The sequence below is a fragment of the Poromitra crassiceps genome (genome assembly GCF_964638095.1).
Source record: "Poromitra crassiceps genome assembly, chromosome: 8".
Taxonomy (NCBI): domain Eukaryota; kingdom Metazoa; phylum Chordata; class Actinopteri; order Beryciformes; family Melamphaidae; genus Poromitra; species Poromitra crassiceps.
Genome location: NC_139629.1, coordinates 26,961,269 through 26,981,382, shown reverse-complemented (window position 1 = coordinate 26,981,382; position 20,114 = coordinate 26,961,269). Strand labels below are relative to the sequence as shown.

The 20,114-nt window shown below is 44.9% G+C and overlaps 1 protein-coding gene across 1 annotated transcript; it reads left to right on the top strand.

The window, feature by feature from the left end:
• Positions 1–249: 249 nt before the first annotated feature.
• LOC310780612 (protein phosphatase 1 regulatory subunit 3C-like) lies at positions 250–19,275 on the top strand (the record flags this gene model as incomplete). The annotated part of the gene is made up of 2 exons (XM_083641144.1): positions 250–446; positions 18,037–19,275. The coding sequence occupies 2 exons, from the start codon at positions 250–252 to the stop codon at positions 19,169–19,171; spliced, it is 1,332 nt and encodes a 443-aa protein (XP_083497270.1). The 3' UTR covers positions 19,172–19,275.
• Between the last annotated feature and the right edge of the window lie 839 nt (positions 19,276–20,114).

The window sequence follows — 20,114 nt, the reverse complement described above, 5'->3', positions numbered from 1 at the left end:
GGCAATTCACATGAACGCGCGTTGCTACGACCAGCGTAGTTAAGACCAGACCTAAGCCGTGTTGGTGCAACAGGCGTAAATCCACTCTAAAGACTGGTCTTAACTAAGACCGACGTAGGAGTTACGACCAGGCATAGTTAAGACCAATTGGTGCAACCGGCCCCAGGCTGTGATGAATATTGCTTATCAGAGTGGGCCTCTGAAGCATCCAGTACCAGTGTGTGAAGTCTGTCAACTGTGAAGGCTGCAATGCCAGATCCACCTGCTGCCACTTCACCCCTGGATTCAGCCTCTGTGACTCCCAGCTATAGGCCAGTGCTGACCATGCACGGCTCCTTTGGGGACAACCATCAGTCACGGTGTCCTCACCTCCACCCCCAGGCTGATGGTTTTGACCCAGACCTTACGCTAAGCCTCAAGGCATGGACAAGACAAGGAAAAAGAGGGTGAGCGCCGTTCTGATCTGACACACCTGTCAAGAGGTCCCCTAGAAGAAGAGGCAGAAGGAAAGAAAAAAAGAAAGGAGACTTCACCAAAAAAGAGAGGAGATCATCACTCACCAGCCAGCCAGGATCACTGCTCCTGTCTCAAGTGCATCATCTCTCTCTGAGCCATGGGTCAAATGCCTGGCATAATGACGCCTGCAGAGGGCTATACACATGATATCTGTTGGATGTGAGTGTACTGTATGTGTGTATATGTGTGTGTGAAGGAGAGAGACATTTTTAAATAAAACATTTTATTTGAAAATCAAATGTTCTTTAAACATTGTTGATTTGATTTGATTTGACGGTTACAAATTGAAATACAGTGTACTAAACAAAGTACAGACACGGATCTCAAAGAATAACATCAAGGATAAAGCACATTAAAGTCTAGACTTATTTCCATTGTGGTCCTTGGTCTAAAACAGGTAGATATAAAAAACAACAACAACAATATAAACATAAAATAATTAACAGAAGCATTCAATACAGTATGATTTATGCAATGAGAGATGAGAAACATACATATCAAAATACACAAAAGAAAATGTACATCAGAGCTTAGACAGGGACTTGTTCAAGAAGCCACAATTTGACCTTCTTGAAAACACCTTGACTGCTTGTACACTTTAAGTGGAGGGGCAACATGTTCCAATTTTTAGCCCCGATAAATTTAAACGAGCACTTACCTAGGGTTGTTTTAAAGCCAGGTAGACGTAAGTCAGCAGTACTGGCTCTAGTGTTGTGGGAGTGTGTATCTCCACTCCTCTGAAAGTGATTGCTAAGATATTCAGGGGCTATGTTGTTATAGATGTTATGAACAATGTTAAGTTGGAGCTGGACATATCTAGGCCTAGAGTTAGCCTTACTAATTGGTTCTGGGAAAGCTGCAGTTTCTCCTTATAGATGTATCTGTTTTCTCCTAATACCCACATACTCCTAAATCCTGTATTTTTTAGGTCCCTGTTCAATCGGCATATTTCATATTTAATCCAGCCTGTGATTTCAGCCATGCCCATTTTTACAAATTGTTTGTACCTCTCTCACACTCTCTGCTGCCAACAAATCTCAAAATGATGAGAATTAAAATAACTATTATTTCAACAGCGACAAAAGAGACCCGATGGCTGTGTGCAACAAACTCAGCTGCACGCCCACAAACACCTGGGCAGCCAGTGTGTATGTATTTCCTTCAATACGTTTAGATGTACACCTGGGCAGCCAGTGTGTATGTATTTCCTTCAATACGTCTAGATGTGTTTACCTTTACACTTTGTCATGATGAAACAGTGATTTATTAGCGATGCCTTTGTGTAGAATAGAATTTCAGTCATTGTTACAAGAATACAGAAACAGATATCCACAAAAGGAAAACCACGTACAGCAACACAAAGTCACCGCAGATCAAATCATGTTGCAACAAATCAATAATAATAATAATATGATAATCTGTCAATTTGGCCATTTGATCCACTCAACTTAGTTCATGCACAGCTTCATTGGGACGTCTGTCAGTGTGGATGCTCCCATAACACTTTGTCGGCTGGTATTTTTTCATCTTGTGTGTGTGTGTGTGTGTGTGTGTGTGTGTGTATCATGTACTCTGTAATTGTCTCTGCTGTGAAATAACGGTAGGTGTTTGCTCGCTCCCACAGATTGTGACATTACAGGTTTTGCTCCATTGAACTTTCCTTGTCCAGTGCCACATTGTGCCCAAAATATGTCACAATATTAGCCATTACTGTAACTGTGCAACTCAAATTGTATACATTTTAATACGTAAGAACCAATTGATCCTCAGGACAGACGGGTAATGCAGACAGACAGACATATGTCCTGAGGATCAGGACAGACGGGTAATGCAGACAGACAGACATATGTCTGAGGATCAGGACAGACGGGTAATGCAGACAGACAGACATATGTCCTGAGGATCAGGACAGATGGGTAATGCAGACAGACAGACATATGTCCTGAGGATCAGGACAGACGGGTAATGCAGACAGACAGAGGTCTGTCCTGATCAGGACAGACGGGTAATGCAGACAGACAGACATCCTGAGGATCAGGACAGACGGATAATGCAGACAGACAGACGTCCTGAAGATCAGGACAGACGGGTAATGCAGACAGACAGACGTCCTAAGGATCAGGACAGACGGGTAATGCAGACAGGTCCTGATCAGTACAGATGGGTAATGCAGACAGACAGAGGTCTGTCCTGATCAGTACAGACGGGTAATGCAGACAGACAGAGGTCTGTCCTGATCAGTACAGACGGGTAATACAGACAGACAGAGGTCTGTCCTGATCAGTACAGACGGGTAATGCAGACAGACAGAGGTCTGTCCTGATCAGTACAGACGGGTAATGCAGACAGACAGAGGTCTGTCCTGATCAGTACAGACGGGTAATGCAGACAGACAGAGGTCTGTCCTGATCAGTACAGACGGGTAATACAGACAGACAGAGGTCTGTCCTGATCAGTACAGACGGGTAATGCAGACAGACAGAGGTCTGTCCTGATCAGTACAGACGGGTAATGCAGACAGACAGAGGTCTGTCCTGATCAGTACAGACGGGTAATGCAGACAGACAGAGGTCTGTCCTGATCAGTACAGACGGGTAATGCAGACAGACAGAGGTCTGTCCTGATCAGTACAGACGGGTAATGCAGACAGACAGAGGTCTGTCCTGATCAGTACAGACGGGTAATGCAGACAGACAGACAGAGGTCTGTCCTGATCAGTACAGACGGGTAATGCAGACAGACAGAGGTCTGTCCTGATCAGTACAGACGGGTAATGCAGACAGACAGACAGAGGTCTGTCCTGATCAGTACAGACGGGTAATGCAGACAGACAGAGGTCTGTCATGATCAGTACAGACGGGTAATGCAGACAGAGGTCTGTCCTGATCAGGACAGACGGGTAATGCAGACAGACAGAGGTCTGTCCTGATCAGTACAGACGGGTAATACAGACAGACAGAGGTCTGTCCTGATCAGTACAGACGGGTAATGCAGACAGACAGAGGTCTGTCCTGATCAGTACAGACGGGTAATGCAGACAGACAGAGGTCTGTCATGATCAGTACAGACGGGTAATGCAGACAGAGGTCTGTCCTGATCAGGACAGACGGGTAATGCAGACAGACAGAGGTCTGTCCTGATCAGGACAGACGGGTAATGCAGACAGACGTCTGTGTAAACAGGGATTAATGAGTCATGCTTTATGAGTGAGTGAACATCTGTATGCAGCATTGGTATGCACCGTCATGACTTCCTGCACAGCTGTCTCAATGACAAGCAGGTCAGAGTCTGTGAGTCACTACTTAGTTATGGATACATTCATTTTTATTGAGTCCTACTGGACTAATAACCTGTGCATTGCATACATCAATATACAGGTGGTGACTGGTGAGTGATATATATCCTCATCATAGGCTGCACCTCAGCCTATGATGTGCAGGTGGTTATTATATCTATTGAATCTCACTCTTAAAATATATATATATATATATATATATATATATATATATATATATATATATATATATATATATATATATATATATATATATATGTTATTATATCTAGGTTATATCTAGGTTATTATATAACCACCTGCACCTCATAGGCTGCACCTCAGCCTATGATGTGCAGGTGGTTATTATATCTATTGAATCTCACTCTTAAAATATATATATATATATATATATATGTTATTATATCTAGGTTATTATATAACCATCTGCACCTCATAGGCTGAACAGCATTGAAGAATGAATGTAGAATGGCAGCCAACGAGGAATGTATAAAGGAGAAGACAGATGATGTCAGATGACCCACATGCACGTGCATGACGTGATGTGAGCCATAATGGCTCGTACAGACAGACTACAAGATCCTGGTCACCTCGTCAGTCTCTGTTCCTTTCTGTCTGTCTTGTAATCAGGAGTCAGTCTCTGTTCCTTTCACACTATACAACTGTCTGTCTTGTAAGCAGGAGTCAGTCTGTTCCTTTCACACTATACAACTGTCTGTCTTGTAATCAGGAGTCAGTCTCTGTTCCTTTCTGTCTGTCTTGTAATCAGGAGTCAGTCTCTGTTCCTTTCTGTCTGTCTTGTAATCAGGAGTCAGTCTGTTCCTTTCACACTATACAACTGTCTGTCTTGTAATCAGGAGTCAGTCTGTTCCTTTCACACTATACAACTGTCTGTCTTGTAATCAGGAGTCAGTCTCTGTTCCTTTCTGTCTGTCTTGTAATCAGGAGTCAGTCTATGTTCCTTTCACACTATACAACTGTCTGTCTTGTAATCAGGAGTCAGTCTCTGTTCCTTTCACACTATACAACTGTCTGTCTTGTAATCAGGAGTCAGTCTGTTCCTTTCACACTATACAACTGTCTGTCTTGTAATCAGGAGTCAGTCTCTGTTCCTTTCACACTATACAACTGTCTGTCTTGTAATCAGGAGTCAGTCTGTTCCTTTCACACTATACAACTGTCTGTCTTGTAATCAGGAGTCAGTCTCTGTTCCTTTCACACTATACAACTGTCTGTCTTGTAATCAGGAGTCAGTCTCTGTTCCTTTCACACTATACAACTGTCTGTCTTGTAATCAGGAGTCAGTCTCTGTTCCTTTCACACTATACAACTGTCTGTCTTGTAATCAGGAGTCAGTCTGTTCCTTTCACACTATACAACTGTCTGTCTTGTAATCAGGAGTCAGTCTGTTCCTTTCACACTATACAACTGTCTGTCTTGTAATCAGGAGTCAGTCTGTTCCTTTCACACTATACAACTGTCTGTCTTGTAATCAGGAGTCAGTCTGTTCCTTTCACACTATACAACTGTCTGTCTTGTAATCAGGAGTCAGTCTGTTCCTTTCACACTATACAACTGTCTGTCTTGTAATCAGGAGTCAGTCTCTGTTCCTTTCACACTATACAACTGTCTGTCTTGTAATCAGGAGTCAGTCTCTGTTCCTTTCACACTATACAACTGTCTGTCTTGTAATCAGGAGTCAGTCTGTTCCTTTCACACTATACAACTGTCTGTCTTGTAATCAGGAGTCAGTCTCTGTTCCTTTCACACTATACAACTGTCTGTCTTGTAATCAGGAGTCAGTCTGTTCCTTTCACACTATACAACTGTCTGTCTTGTAATCAGGAGTCAGTCTCTGTTCCTTTCACACTATACAACTGTCTGTCTTGTAATCAGGAGTCAGTCTGTTCCTTTCACACTATACAACTGTCTGTCTTGTAATCAGGAGTCAGTCTGTTCCTTTCACACTACACAACTGTCTGTCTTGTAATCAGGAGTCAGTCTGTTCCTTTCACACTATACAACTGTCTGTCTTGTAATCAGGAGTCAGTCTGTTCCTTTCACACTATACAACTGTCTGTCTTGTAATCAGGAGTCAGTCTCTGTTCCTTTCACACTATACAACTGTCTGTCTTGTAATCAGGAGTCAGTCTGTTCCTTTCACACTATACAACTGTCTGTCTTGTAATCAGGAGTCAGTCTGTTCCGTTCACACTATACAACTGTCTGTCTTGTAATCAGGAGTCAGTCTCTGTTCCTTTCACACTATACAACTGTCTGTCTTGTAATCAGGAGTCAGTCTCTGTTCCTTTCACACTATACAACTGTCTGTCTTGTAATCAGGAGTCAGTCTCTGTTCCTTTCACACTATACAACTGTCTGTCTTGTAATCAGGAGTCAGTCTCTGTTCCTTTCACACTATACAACTGTCTGTCTTGTAATCAGGAGTCAGTCTCTGTTCCTTTCACACTATACAACTGTCTGTCTTGTAATCAGGAGTCAGTCTCTGTTCCTTTCACACTACACAACTGTCTGTCTTGTAATCAGGAGTCAGTCTGTTCCTTTCACACTACACAACTGTCTGTCTTGTAATCAGGAGTCAGTCTGTTCCTTTCACACTATACAACTGTCTGTCTTGTAATCAGGAGTCAGTCTGTTCCTTTCACACTATACAACTGTCTGTCTTGTAATCAGGAGTCAGTCTCTGTTCCTTTCACACTATACAACTGTCTGTCTTGTAATCAGGAGTCAGTCTGTTCCTTTCACACTATACAACTGTCTGTCTTGTAATCAGGAGTCAGTCTGTTCCTTTCACACTATACAACTGTCTCTCTTGTAATCAGGAGTCAGTCTCTGTTCCTTTCACACTATACAACTGTCTGTCTTGTAATCAGGAGTCAGTCTCTGTTCCTTTCACACTACACAACTGTCTGTCTTGTAATCAGGAGTCAGTCTGTTCCTTTCACACTATACAACTGTCTGTCTTGTAATCAGGAGTCAGTCTGTTCCTTTCACACTATACAACTGTCTGTCTTGTAATCAGGAGTCAGTCTCTATTCCTTTCACACTATACAACTAGTCTGTCTTGTAATCAGGAGTCAGTCTCTGTTCCTTTCACACTACACAACTGTCTGTCTTGTAATCAGGAGTCAGTCTGTTCCTTTCACACTATACAACTGTCTGTCTTGTAATCAGGAGTCAGTCTGTTCCTTTCACACTATACAACTGTCTGTCTTGTAATCAGGAGTCAGTCTCTGTTCCTTTCACACTATACAACTGTCTGTCTTGTAATCAGGAGTCAGTCTGTTCCTTTCACACTATACAACTGTCTGTCTTGTAATCAGGAGTCAGTCTGTTCCTTTCACACTATACAACTGTCTGTCTTGTAATCAGGAGTCAGTCTCTGTTCCTTTCACACTATACAACTGTCTGTCTTGTAATCAGGAGTCAGTCTCTGTTCCTTTCACACTATACAACTGTCTGTCTTGTAATCAGGAGTCAGTCTCTGTTCCTTTCACACTATACAACTGTCTGTCTTGTAATCAGGAGTCAGTCTCTGTTCCTTTCACACTATACAACTGTCTGTCTTGTAATCAGGAGTCAGTCTGTTCCTTTCACACTATACAACTGTCTGTCTTGTAATCAGGAGTCAGTCTCTGTTCCTTTCACACTATACAACTGTCTGTCTTGTAATCAGGAGTCAGTCTCTGTTCCTTTCACACTATACAACTGTCTGTCTTGTAATCAGGAGTCAGTCTCTGTTCCTTTCACACTATACAACTGTCTGTCTTGTAATCAGGAGTCAGTCTCTGTTCCTTTCACACTATACAACTGTCTGTCTTGTAATCAGGAGTCAGTCTCTGTTCCTTTCACACTATACAACTAGTCTGTCTTGTAATCAGGAGTCAGTCTCTGTTCCTTTCACACTACACAACTGTCTGTCTTGTAATCAGGAGTCAGTCTGTTCCTTTCACACTATACAACTGTCTGTCTTGTAATCAGGAGTCAGTCTGTTCCTTTCACACTATACAACTGTCTGTCTTGTAATCAGGAGTCAGTCTCTGTTCATTTCACACTATACAACTGTCTGTCTTGTAATCAGGAGTCAGTCTCTGTTCCTTTCACACTATACAACTGTCTGTCTTGTAATCAGGAGTCAGTCTCTGTTCCTTTCACACTATACAACTGTCTGTCTTGTAATCAGGAGTCAGTCTCTGTTCCTTTCACACTATACAACTGTCTGTCTTGTAATCAGGAGTCAGTCTCTGTTCCTTTCACACTATACAACTGTCTGTCTTGTAATCAGGAGTCAGTCTCTGTTCCTTTCACACTATACAACTGTCTGTCTTGTAATCAGGAGTCAGTCTGTTCCTTTCACACTATACAACTGTCTGTCTTGTAATCAGGAGTCAGTCTCTGTTCCTTTCACACTATACAACTGTCTGTCTTGTAATCAGGAGTCAGTCTCTGTTCCTTTCACACTATACAACTGTCTGTCTTGTAATCAGGAGTCAGTCTCTGTTCCTTTCACACTATACAACTGTCTGTCTTGTAATCAGGAGTCTTTGAAAAGTCGTTTTGGTTTTCACACTATAATGACTGAGCTGCGACAGAGGATCACACATTACAAGATATTTCACCAGGAGTCGTCCCCGTCCCCGACAAGTGTGTCTGCTCTCCAAACCACCACGTTTTGTCACAAAAACACACACCAGAAATGCCCTGATTTGCAGGGATGAACAAAGCAAGAACAAGGTCTGCTCACTTTTTAGCTGGCTTTATTTCCAAACACACACGCTCTCACAACATAAATAGCCTATACTTTCTCTGTCTTTGCTCCTCAGCCCACTTGCCCGGTAACTGACTAACTGACATTGTTGTCACATTGTAACTGACTGACTGACATTGTTGTCACATTGTAACTGACTGACTGACATTGTTGTCACATTGTAACTGACTGACTGACATTGTTGTCACGTTGCCACTGACTGACCAATCTGGGAACCAACCAAGCAAGCATGCAAGCTCTGCCATTGGCTCCAACCAACCGGCTCTGACCATTTATGGATTTCCTTTCCGCTCCCTGCGTGTCGCTCTCAAATCCCTCCGTGGCTATGAAACATGGCTAGCTCGTTGCTAGTAGCAACTAGCTACTTGTTACACGCTGAAAATGGTAAGTTTGACTCCACACTCAGTGTTTACAGAATTAGCGTGTGCAGTGCAGAGATGGGCATATATCTCCCCCGTTTGACATCGGATACCACTGGACCCTGCTGTCACTGTTAAACGAACAATATTCAAAATAAAATGTTTCAATTAGCCTACTGGCACACCCGCAGGCTGCGTTCACAGTCTACATGTTGCTGCCTAGTGTCACTTGTGCCTGAGTTACAAAGGCATTCCACCTTGGCCATTTTGGCAATCCTCCTTTGATTTACCAAGCAAACCTAACCCTAAGCTCCGCCCTCCGAAAGAAGAAGAAAAACAGAAAGAAAGAAACCGAAAGAAAGAAAGAATGAAAGAAAGACAGAAAGAAACAGAAAGAATTAAAGAAAGAAAGAAAACACACACACACACACACACACACACACACACACACACACACACACACACTGACTCATGTGATTGTATGTAATTCCACTCTTATCCATGTTAACACCCCCCTGAGAAAGTGGGTTGGCCTCAGGACAGAGCAGACTATGGCAGGAAATACAGGAAGAGAGAAAGGCATCTACTGCTGCAGGTGAAGAGTGAGGTGTGACATCATACTTGACTCAGGGCCCGTGTCTCGTAACGGACAAGCCCGTCTTTTATTGTCACACGAACACCACAACACATGCATGCGGCCACAACACACTCATGCTGACGGTGGCCGGTGAAAAGTGTCCTCTGCATTTAACCCATCCAGGCATGTCCTTTCCTCCGAGGAGCAGGCCAGGAGCAGTGGTCGCTATTCTCGTACAGCGCCCGGGGACCAACTTCGGATGTTGTCGTCACTGGTCGGATGACGATGACGATCTGATCTTCTGCATGTTTTTAGTGGTGGGGGGGGGGTTATATACGGAGGAACCCCCTGGGGGAGCACGGGGAGAACATGCAAACCCCACACAGAGAGAAAGGCCCTTACGACGAGATACCCCACCTGGGCAGTAGGCACTGAAGATATGGGGGGGAACACAACCACAGCGCCCACAGTGTCCCAGGCGAGAATCGAACTCAGAGTAACCTCTGAGTGTGACCTCACCAGTGAAAGTGTGCAGACAGACAGCAGCCGGTCGGCGTGCACGAGTGCTGACACGTTGTTCTTGACTTTCAGCGCTGAGCTGTCTCGACCGGGCGACTTGAGGACATGCAGGATGGATTGATTTATCTCACACATAAAACAAGACATTTTACTTCTTTATGATATCGTTCAGGCTACCATACTTTATAGACTGGTGATCTGCACACTCGTTACTTTTTATAGGTCAAATAAAAACGAGACAGATCAGAGGTTATCTGTACTGAGGGATGAATGTTGAATGTGTTAACTCATTCACTGCCAACAACGTATGAACACGTTTTCAGAATCCAGCTGTTCCCTGCCAACAACGTGTTTACACGTTTTTGGCATCGATTTTTTTTTTTTGACGGTGGGTTGTGCATCTAAGCCTTTTACATCTCTTATATAATTATTGGAGCCACCGAACGTTTACAACCCATTCACAAACCCAATATTGGATAATTAACGCATCGGACTCAGTGGGCAAGGTATCTGTGCGTGACGTTTTTTTCCCGGATGACGGATTAAAAAAACGCAGCGAACAATTCGGACTCTGTGTGCAAGGACCTTAAGAGTGAGGGCGCGCGAGAGAGGGGCTAAGACATTAGCCCGCGTCTATTCTTGTACAAAACATCATTTTCTGCGAAGTATTAGTAAAGTTATAAGCGAAGATCGATTCACAAGGATCTGACAGCTGTCTCCGCCATTTGTTTTTTTTTAAACCAAAGGCTTTTAGTAAGAGAGTTGCCATGGCAACCAATAACCGAGTCCAATAACCCATGGCCATGGGTTATTGGACTCGGTTATTGGATTTATACAATGGCTGTGAACCAATCAGATTGCTTGATTTGAGAGAGCCGTTTTATAAACAGATTTAGAACACGGCTCTCTTGAATACTCGATTCTGATTGGTCAATCAACAAGATTCACCGGTCATTATTTCTCGACAACCGACCGCTGCTCTGCCACACCTGGATTAATCAGTTGATAAGAGCATTTTGTCTGCAGACACTACTAATTAGGCCAACCAGTTGCAGCTGTGGTGTCTTGTGTGCCAATTACGAATGAAACCACTTTGTGTTGAAAACGCTATTAAAAAATCAATTTGAATAATTATTTTTGTCAGATTATTGAATGATTTAGTTGTAGGCCGTGTTCTAAGCGGGATAATGTATATTGAGGTAGTGATTATTGGGAAATAATGACCTTCAGGTGAATGATTAAGCCCTCCGCTGCGCGTCGGGCTCAATCTCACCTGTCGGTCATTATTTCCACAGTAATCACCGGCTCAGTATACATTATCCCTTACTTATACACTGATATACCATGTTGATGCCAAGCTAATTACATGGCATTACCTAATTCTTGCCTCTTTATTATCACTATTACCCCCTATTACCATCAGTGTTGGGCAAGTTACTTTCAAAATGTAATATACTACATATTACTAGTTACTCTCAGTTGAAAGTTACTTTACAATATTACTGTCTGTGTAGAGTAACTTGTTACTTATTACACTACTTTTGCATTACTTTCACCAAAACAACAGCAGCAGCAGAATGACACCACTGCCCCGCAACCATCCCGAAAGATAATGTCAACCGTCTTGAAGTCAGTGATATTGCTGTCTCAAGCCAGCAATATCAGTATAAACTTAGACTTGACCTAATTTAAATAATATGGCATCAGTCGACCCAGTAGCCTAGATAGAAAATCAAATAGTTGGTGAATAAACTTAGTCCTGAACTGCTGAGCAGGCTATCTCAAGCCAGCAGTATCAGTATAAACTTAGACTGGACCTAATTTAATAACATGGCATCAGCCGATCCAGTAGCTCAGATATAAAATCAAATAGCTGGTGAATAAACTTAGTCCTGAACTGCTGAGCGGGCTATCTCAAGCCAGCAGTATCAGTATAAACTTAGACTTGACCTAATTTAATTTAATAATATGGCATCAGCCGATCCAATAGCTCAGATATAAATTCAAATAGCTGGTGAATAAACTTAGTCCTGAACTGCTGAGCGGGCTATCACAAGCCAGCAGTAGCAATATAAACTTAGACTTGACCTAATTTAATAATATGGCATCAGCCGATCCAGTAGCTCGGATATAAAATCAAATAGCTGATGAATAAACTTAGTCCTGAACTGCTGAGCGGGCTATCTCAAGCCAGCAGTATCAGTATAAACTTAGACTTGACCTAATTTAATAATATGGCATCAGCCGACTCAGTAGCTCAGATATAAAATCAAATAGCTGGTGAATAAACTTAGTCCTGAACTGCTGAGCGGGCTATCTCAAGCCAGCAGTATCAGTATAAACTTAGACCTAGACTACCTAGACCTGAATTAGCAGTATAATATTAGTCATCCTAAATAATCCTAATAAATTCTGATTTGACCTAATTTTATTGTTGTCTATAGAGTTAGTTCCACCTCTGCGCAGATTCCCCCGCTCTCTTCTCTCTCTCCCCCTCAGGTGTCCTTCATTGGCCTGACATACACCCCACCGCTGCAGCCCTAGGTCCGGCCGTCATCGCCCTAGCCACCTGTCGTCACTCTAGGCCATCTACCCACTACTCCTTCTACTGTCTGACACCCCGGGCTCATCACCATCACTGACCCCTATCCTCATCATCCTGGTCACCTGCTTGCCTAAGGGAAGGGGGGGGCGCCCCCCCAGCCCCCCCCCCGCCGCCTCATCATCACCTCCAACTCCTATCCTCCCCTCCTCTTAATCATCACCTCCGACTCCTATCCTCCCCTCCCCTCCTCTTAATCCATGTCACCAACGCGGACTCATGGATTCCTCAGATCATCCTCATGGAACTCCCAATCTTGTTACCCCTTTTTTCACCTAGCTAATTAACTAGTATTCTCTAAACCTACGAACACTTAAAGACTGCATTTTCTATTTCTTTTTGGACTCTACTTTTTAGATTTTCAACTCCCTTCCCTGATCTTAGGATAATTTAAAAATTACATTTTTATATCCCTTCTGTTGGACTCTTTTCTACATTTTCAATTTTCTGTTCTCTTGTACATTTTATTTCCATAATAAACCATTCACAGAGTTTCATTATCGGAAACTCTGTGCATGGTTTAGCCCGGCATCTCTCGGCCTGTCTCGGAGGGGAGTCCCCAGATGGGGGTCCGCTGCTGTGGCCTGGGTGGGCCCGTCCCCCGCGTGGCCTGCTCTCACGCTCTCAGTCACTATGCTGGTGGCTGGGGGCTGGGGGGGCGGGTCGCGTGGGGGCTGGGTCCGCCCGGGCCGCAGCAATTGGCCCCTAGCACAACGACCTCACAAGGTTCCTCCTCAGCCAAGTCACTGGGGCAATCCATGTGGCGATCCATGTGTGGATTGCCACCATATGGTGGAAAGGTTTTCTTGCGTTCACTGGGGGTGAGGGGGTGCCGCTGTGTCCCGGCCTGGCCTTCCCTCCCACGCCTTATGTGGGCGGGGGCCGGGTCGGGGGGCATCGGTGCTCTTCATCACTGGTCGAGGGCTGCCGGTTGGTTTAGAACAGCTTAGGTAGGCGTTAGATTAGCTACAGCCTAAGGCTGACCTGTTAGTGTTCAGGCTAAAATCAGACTAGAGCAGGGTAGGATAGGCCAGATTAGGCTGTAGATTAGCTAGATACTATGTCCCAGTTAGCTCTGGTTAATGCTTAGAGTAGTCAGTTGTCTGATCTTCTCCCCCCCCCCTCTCTTTCCCCCTTCCCCCGCTTCTTCCCTTCTTCCCCCTTCTTGTTCTCCTCTCTTTCCATGCTCTTTCCTCCCCCACATCCCACCGCCCCCCCCTCCCTTCTCCTGCTCTCTCCTCATTCTCCCCCCCTCTGCTCCTTCTCCTCTTCTCCCCTATTTTCCTGAATCCCTGCCACTTCCTGCTCTCCCTTCTCTCACATTCCCCCTGCTCTCCTTCCCCTGCACCCTCCCACCTCTCCTTCTCTGCCTCTCTGTCCTCCCCCCTCTCTCACATTCCCCCTGCTCTCCTTCCCCTGCACCCTCCCACCTCTCCTTCTCTGCCTCTCTGTCCTCCCCCCTCTCTCACATTCCCCCTGCTCTCCTTCCCCTGCACCCTCCCACCTCTCCTTCTCTGTTCTCTCCTCCTCCACATTTCCCATTTTCTCCCCACCCTCGCCCTAATCCGGGCCCGTATCCTACTCCCTCCCTCCACCCTAGACCCTACCTCTACTCTCTGTCCTCCCCCCTCTCTCACATTCCCCCTGCTCTCCTTCCCCTGCACCCTCCCACCTCTCCTTCTCTGTTCTCTCCTCCTCCACATTTCCCATTTTCTCCCCACCCTCGCCCTAATCCGGGCCCGTATCCTACTCCCTCCCTCCACCCTAGACCCTACCTCTACTCTACCTCCCCTGTACCCTTCCACCTCTCCTTCTCTGTTCTCTCCTCCTCTCTGTCCTCTCCCCTCTCTCACATTCCCGCTGCTCTCCTTCCCCTGCGCCCTCCCACCTCTCCTTCTCTGTTCTCTCCTCCTCTCTGCCCTCTCCTCCCTCTCACATTCCCCCTGCTCTCCCTCCCCTGCACCCTCTCCTTCTCTGTTCTCTCCTCCTCCACATTTCCCATTTCTCCCCACCCTCGCCCTAATCCGGGCCCGTATCCTACTCCCTCCCCTCCCCCAACCCTAGACCCTACCCCTACCCTGGCTCTCCCTCCCCTGCACCCTCATCTCTCCTCCTCTGTTCTCTCCTCCTCCACATTTCCTATTTTCTCCCCACCTCCCCCCTCTCCTCCCTCCTCCCTCTCCCTCCCTCCTCCACTCTCCTGCTTTCTTCAAATGTTCAAATGTTATCTTTATTCTGTATATTCTTGTTACTGTGTGTTAGCTAGAATCAGCTAGACATACTTTCTGTGAAGCCCTCTGAGACATGCTTGTGAATTAGGGCTATATAAATAAACTTGACTTGACTTGACTGTAAACAATCCAAAATTCTAAATATTATTATTTTCCTTTGTTATTGTCATCTATACTGGTTATTTGCATAAAAACAGACGATTCAATTAGGAAATTATTGTATCTTTATTTAAATATAAGCCTTGATTCAATTTTTGTTTAACTCAATTTGTAACTAGAGTTACTTGACAAAGTAACTGGTATAATATTATTGAAATCTTAAAAGTAATGTTATATTACTAAGTTACTGCTAAGAGTCATATATTACATGTAATATGTTACTTTTGTAATGAGTTACCCCCCAACACTGATTACCATGTTGTTACCAAGCTGTCATGTAAAGTGCTACCAGATACTCTTTCCAACTTAAACAGTCAACGGCCTAAAAGCGTGATGCATCCACAAACAGGAGGAACAGGAGACAGAGTATTTGTCTCCACCCATGTTCTTGCTCGGAGCGTCAGACGGGTGACAGACTGGTCTCAATAAGAACTGAATGTGCTCACATCACTCTGTTTGTTTGAGCCTGCCTGTCATAATCAACCTGTTTATATAACCGCTCGCTGTAATCCTTTTTGAATCTGTGTCAGTCAACTACTGAACCGGGAACTCTGAATTGGAGTGTTTTATAACGGCTGCCCTGGGGGGCGGCAATATGAACCGTTGAAAACTTCCCGTTGTGGCACCTCGGAAAGGGATTTTCCTTGAGGGGTCATCCTGCTGACCCCTCAAGGAAAATCCCTTTCCGAGTCTCAATGCAGAGTCATATGTGTCTGACAGAATGATACAGTGGAGAGACATTCAAAGTAGCCTACATAGCCTATTTGAATTGCACAAGTATATAATACAGTATAATAGTATAATACAGTAGTGATATCTCACATTTAGAAGACAACATTTCTAACACTACATTATCATTAAATAAAATATGCTGTTTGTATAGGTTTGTAATGAATATGTCCCTTTGTTTGTTTTCTTGCATTCTGAAATGTGGAAGCTGAAGTATTGTAAACCACAGTTTTGTATCTGTTTTTGTCGTGTCTCATAATCCCATACGGGCTGGGCACCATCGGTGTGTGACACGTGAATAAAGAAATCAATCAAATCATTTGTGGATTAGAGTTGAATTTGACATTATGGTACTGTAGAAAAGTACTCCACCTTCATATCCCTGTGTGTGTGTGTGTGTGTGTGTGTGTGTGTGTGTGTGTGTGTGTGTGTGTGTGTGTGTGTGTGTGTGTGTGTGTGTGTGTGTGTGTGTGTGTGTGTGTGTGTGTGTGTGTGTGTGCGCGCGTGTGCGTGCGTGCGAGAGAGAGAGAGAGTGAGTTTCGGTTTCACACTTCTACCTGGAACTCTGCATGTTGTCAGTCTGATCTGCAGTAAACTTTGCTATTTTCATTCTTTTGTCTTTGTTCCTTAATATTCCAACTGAAAAAAGGTCTCTATTATGTTTTATTTCATAAATCCTTTCCTTCAACCCCTCTTCATAAAAAAAAACCCTGTTAAAAATAGGACACATTAAAATTGCATAACTTCAGGTTTTGACCTACTAAATTCACTCTGGCAGAATCAAAAGTAGTTAATGGATCCCCCCCCCTCCTCCCCCTTTTTTTTTGGCAGCAGCTTGAGGGGCCGGACTGAAACTAAGTAACTCTCACTTCATTGGTTAAACTCTGCCCACATGCAAATGAGGTGCCGCTGAGGGTGCAGCCCCATTTCCAAACTCCAGATATAGGCTGAGGTGAGAGCAGAGGCAGACCGTGACCATAACTACCTCCTCGTTTTGTGAGCAACTGGATGGAAGCTACTCAATGAAGTCGTTCATTTGTTGATTACTCCCGTGGGGGGTTTACGTTCTGTGAGTATCATTCTTGTTTCAAGATGACACGTCACATTTACCATTTATCCAAAGCTGCTGCAATCACATGACGTGTGAACAGTATAATTGTGCTGTTTGTAGCCTACTCCTACTATTTGTAGCCTACTGGTTTATTGACAGAAAAGTCTATATTTACCCTATTTCCTACTCACAGTTTCTTCTGGCTTTGCTGAGTGGTCTTCTGTTCTGACAAAGACAAAGGACTTGCAGTACAACACCTCACTCTGAAGATGAATTGCACAAAGTAAGTTATACTTTCAATACTCTGAGTGCATTCCATGCTATCGTGTTGATTTGGTTTCACCTACACTGCGCCGGTTGGCAACATAATGTGTATATTACATGTCAACCATTTAAACATCATAATCTATAAAATTGAGTATGTGGACTTTGTTTGTTTCAAGTTATGTGTTCGGCCACAGCTATGCCGTTTTAGGTGCGATCGGGCTGAAACCTTCAGGGTGTGTAAAGGGCACCCGGATTTCTAATTATTTCTAGCTAATGATGTAATGTCATCAGTGATGATGTCAAAAGTGATATCATAAGGGAGCACACACGCACATGCACACACACAAGGAGGCATTGTGACAAGACTGATCAGTGATGTCATAGGGGCACACACACACACGATGCCATCAATGATATCATAATGGGACACACACACACACACACAAGGAGGCATTGTGACATCACTGATGCAATAACATTTAGTGAGCAACACACACACGCGCACGTGCCAATAGGGCAGGCGATGCCGAGCTACGGACGACCCCATGCTTAAATTGCCAAAACAGTGGTAGCCATTGTAAAGTTTGCCATAGATAGCCTGCATCTATTTCACTGCAGGGAGTTCTTTCATTTATTGTTTACTGGAGAAACAAATGACTATCATTAAAATGTCTTGTCTCTCACTCAACTATACAAGTACAACTTGTGGAAGTCTTCAGTCTTTTCTGGAAAAATATCTATTCTAAGCTTCTCTAATCACTAAAAAAAGACAGCTGTGCAAACATGTATTTCAAAGTGGGGCCCCCGACAAAGGCTACATGGGTTTTCTGCCAGTAGGGGGTAGTAGGGAGTTCAAGGGTAAAAAACCAGTGCCTAGATAGTAGTGAACAAAAACGTGTCTTTGTAATAGAGCTCATTTTAACTCTGTCTCTTTGTCCTCAGAGTGCTCCATGCGTTCGCCGCTCGGCCCCACCAGCACTCTGTTGTTGCACCGGTGGACCTGGCCGTGCGTCTGTGCCTGAGCCAGGGCCTCCTGACCATGACTCCTCCTCCCAAACCTGCTGCGAAACCTCTCTGTCAGCCTGTGGACTACCCACCGAGGACCAGCCCTCATCTCTGTCAGCCGAGGACCAGCCTTCATCTCTGTCAGCCGAGGACCAGCCTTCACTCTCCGCAGCAGCTATCCTCGTCTTCCTCGTCGCCCTCCTCTCCGCCCGGGCCCTGGGAGCCTCGGAGCTGTTTCCGCAGGGTTAGCGTTGGCGCCGGTGGCAGCCTGCACAAAAAGCGCGTGGTCTTTGCGGACGCCAGAGGTTTGGCTCTGACCGCCGTGCGTCTGTTCATCCCCGAGCCCCCCTCCTCCTGGGCGGGAACGCTGGTGAAGCCCTCGTCCTCCCCGTCTCTGGCCAACCTGCCAGGCCACTCGATCAGGGCTCAGCAGCAGCAGCAGCAGCAGCAGCAGCAGCAGCAGCAGCAGCAGCAGCAGCGCTACACGTTGCGGCTGGGTTTCCCTCCGCCCACGTCGGACTTTCAATCCTTCTTTGCGCGCCTGCAGGAGACGTTGATCCAGTTGGAGAGCTGCAGCGTGACCGCGCACTCCCTGAGCGGGACGGTGCGCGTCTGCTGCAACGTCGTCGGCTGCGAAAAAAAGCCTGCGGTGCACGTCAGGTTGACGTTGAACTCTTGGAGGAGCTATTACGACGTTCCCTGCAGCTACCTGCAGCAGCGCTACTACGGCTGTCCCGACGCGGACGTGTTTGGCTTTGACGTGCCCTTACCCCAGAACCTGAACCCCAACGAGCGCGTGGAGTTTTGCGTGTTCTTCAGGCCCGGGGCGGAGGCAGCGCCGCGCTGGGACAACAACAGGGGGCAGAACTACCGGGTGTGCGTCGAAACGGAAGGGTCCAGCTCGAACCAGGCATTAGCCGCGCGCCGTAGCGACGCGTACGCAATCCCTCGGCCGCCATCTTGGCCGTCATGTGCGTCCCTCGATGTGAAGAACTCTTCTGATCGATCCTCAGAGACGCTCATCGAGCAGAGCTGGGGCCTGATGGGAAAACTCCTCCCCTTTCACCCATAATCTTACTTTTTAGCTCTTACGTTGTCTACGATGCTACGTACAATGACCATCACATTGCCTCTGACCTACTGTACGACTATTTGAGAGAAGGCTGTCAGACCTTCTGAAGTCTTCAATGTCCACTGTTGTCTGGTCCTTATTGTTCAGTAACATCTCACCATCCAATGCTCACCTCCTGTACCCAACTAGATGTGAAATGACTGTTGCACTATGTATTTATTATAAAATATCCCCAACTGCTCTATATCTATGTCAATTCAGGCCATGCTAGTTATTTTTTCTACAACATCGACTGAAATGATTTGATTTCTGACATAAGAATGTTTTGGATAAATAAATGTAATCTACTAAAAAGTTCTGTTTTCATTTCATGAAACATGAAGGTATGGACGGATGGATCTTTTTACAGTGTTTTTTACACACCTTAGATTATTATAATTGTATTATTATTGCGCTTACCTACATATATACTTTTTACTGTTTACTTTTTTAAGACATTGAGCTGGAGCACAGAACGTATTAATTGAAATGTTAACCCTAAACCCAGCTAACCCACTTGAATGAATGAACATGCTCAGAAACTCCAACAAGCAAGAAGAATGTCACCCTATTGTTCATATTTGATGTTTGCAGGTCAGGTATGCTAAAGTGTAATCTTTTATGTCAGGTGAATACCTTTTCCTGGGTTCAACAAAGCCTGAAGGCTCAGGTTTCCTGGCACATCTCTCCATCCAACGGATACGTCATGCGTCATGCATACCAGACATGAACAAGTCTGTGAAAGTTTTTCTGGGCAGAGTGAGACACTCACTCAGGCTAACAAAACAAATGTAACATAGTAACATTGCTCCACATCCCAAAGACATTGATTGTAGTTTCACAAAAACCTTTTAGAAATTGTTAGGTCACATTTGTTTAGCCACTAGAGGTCGCCGTGAGGCTT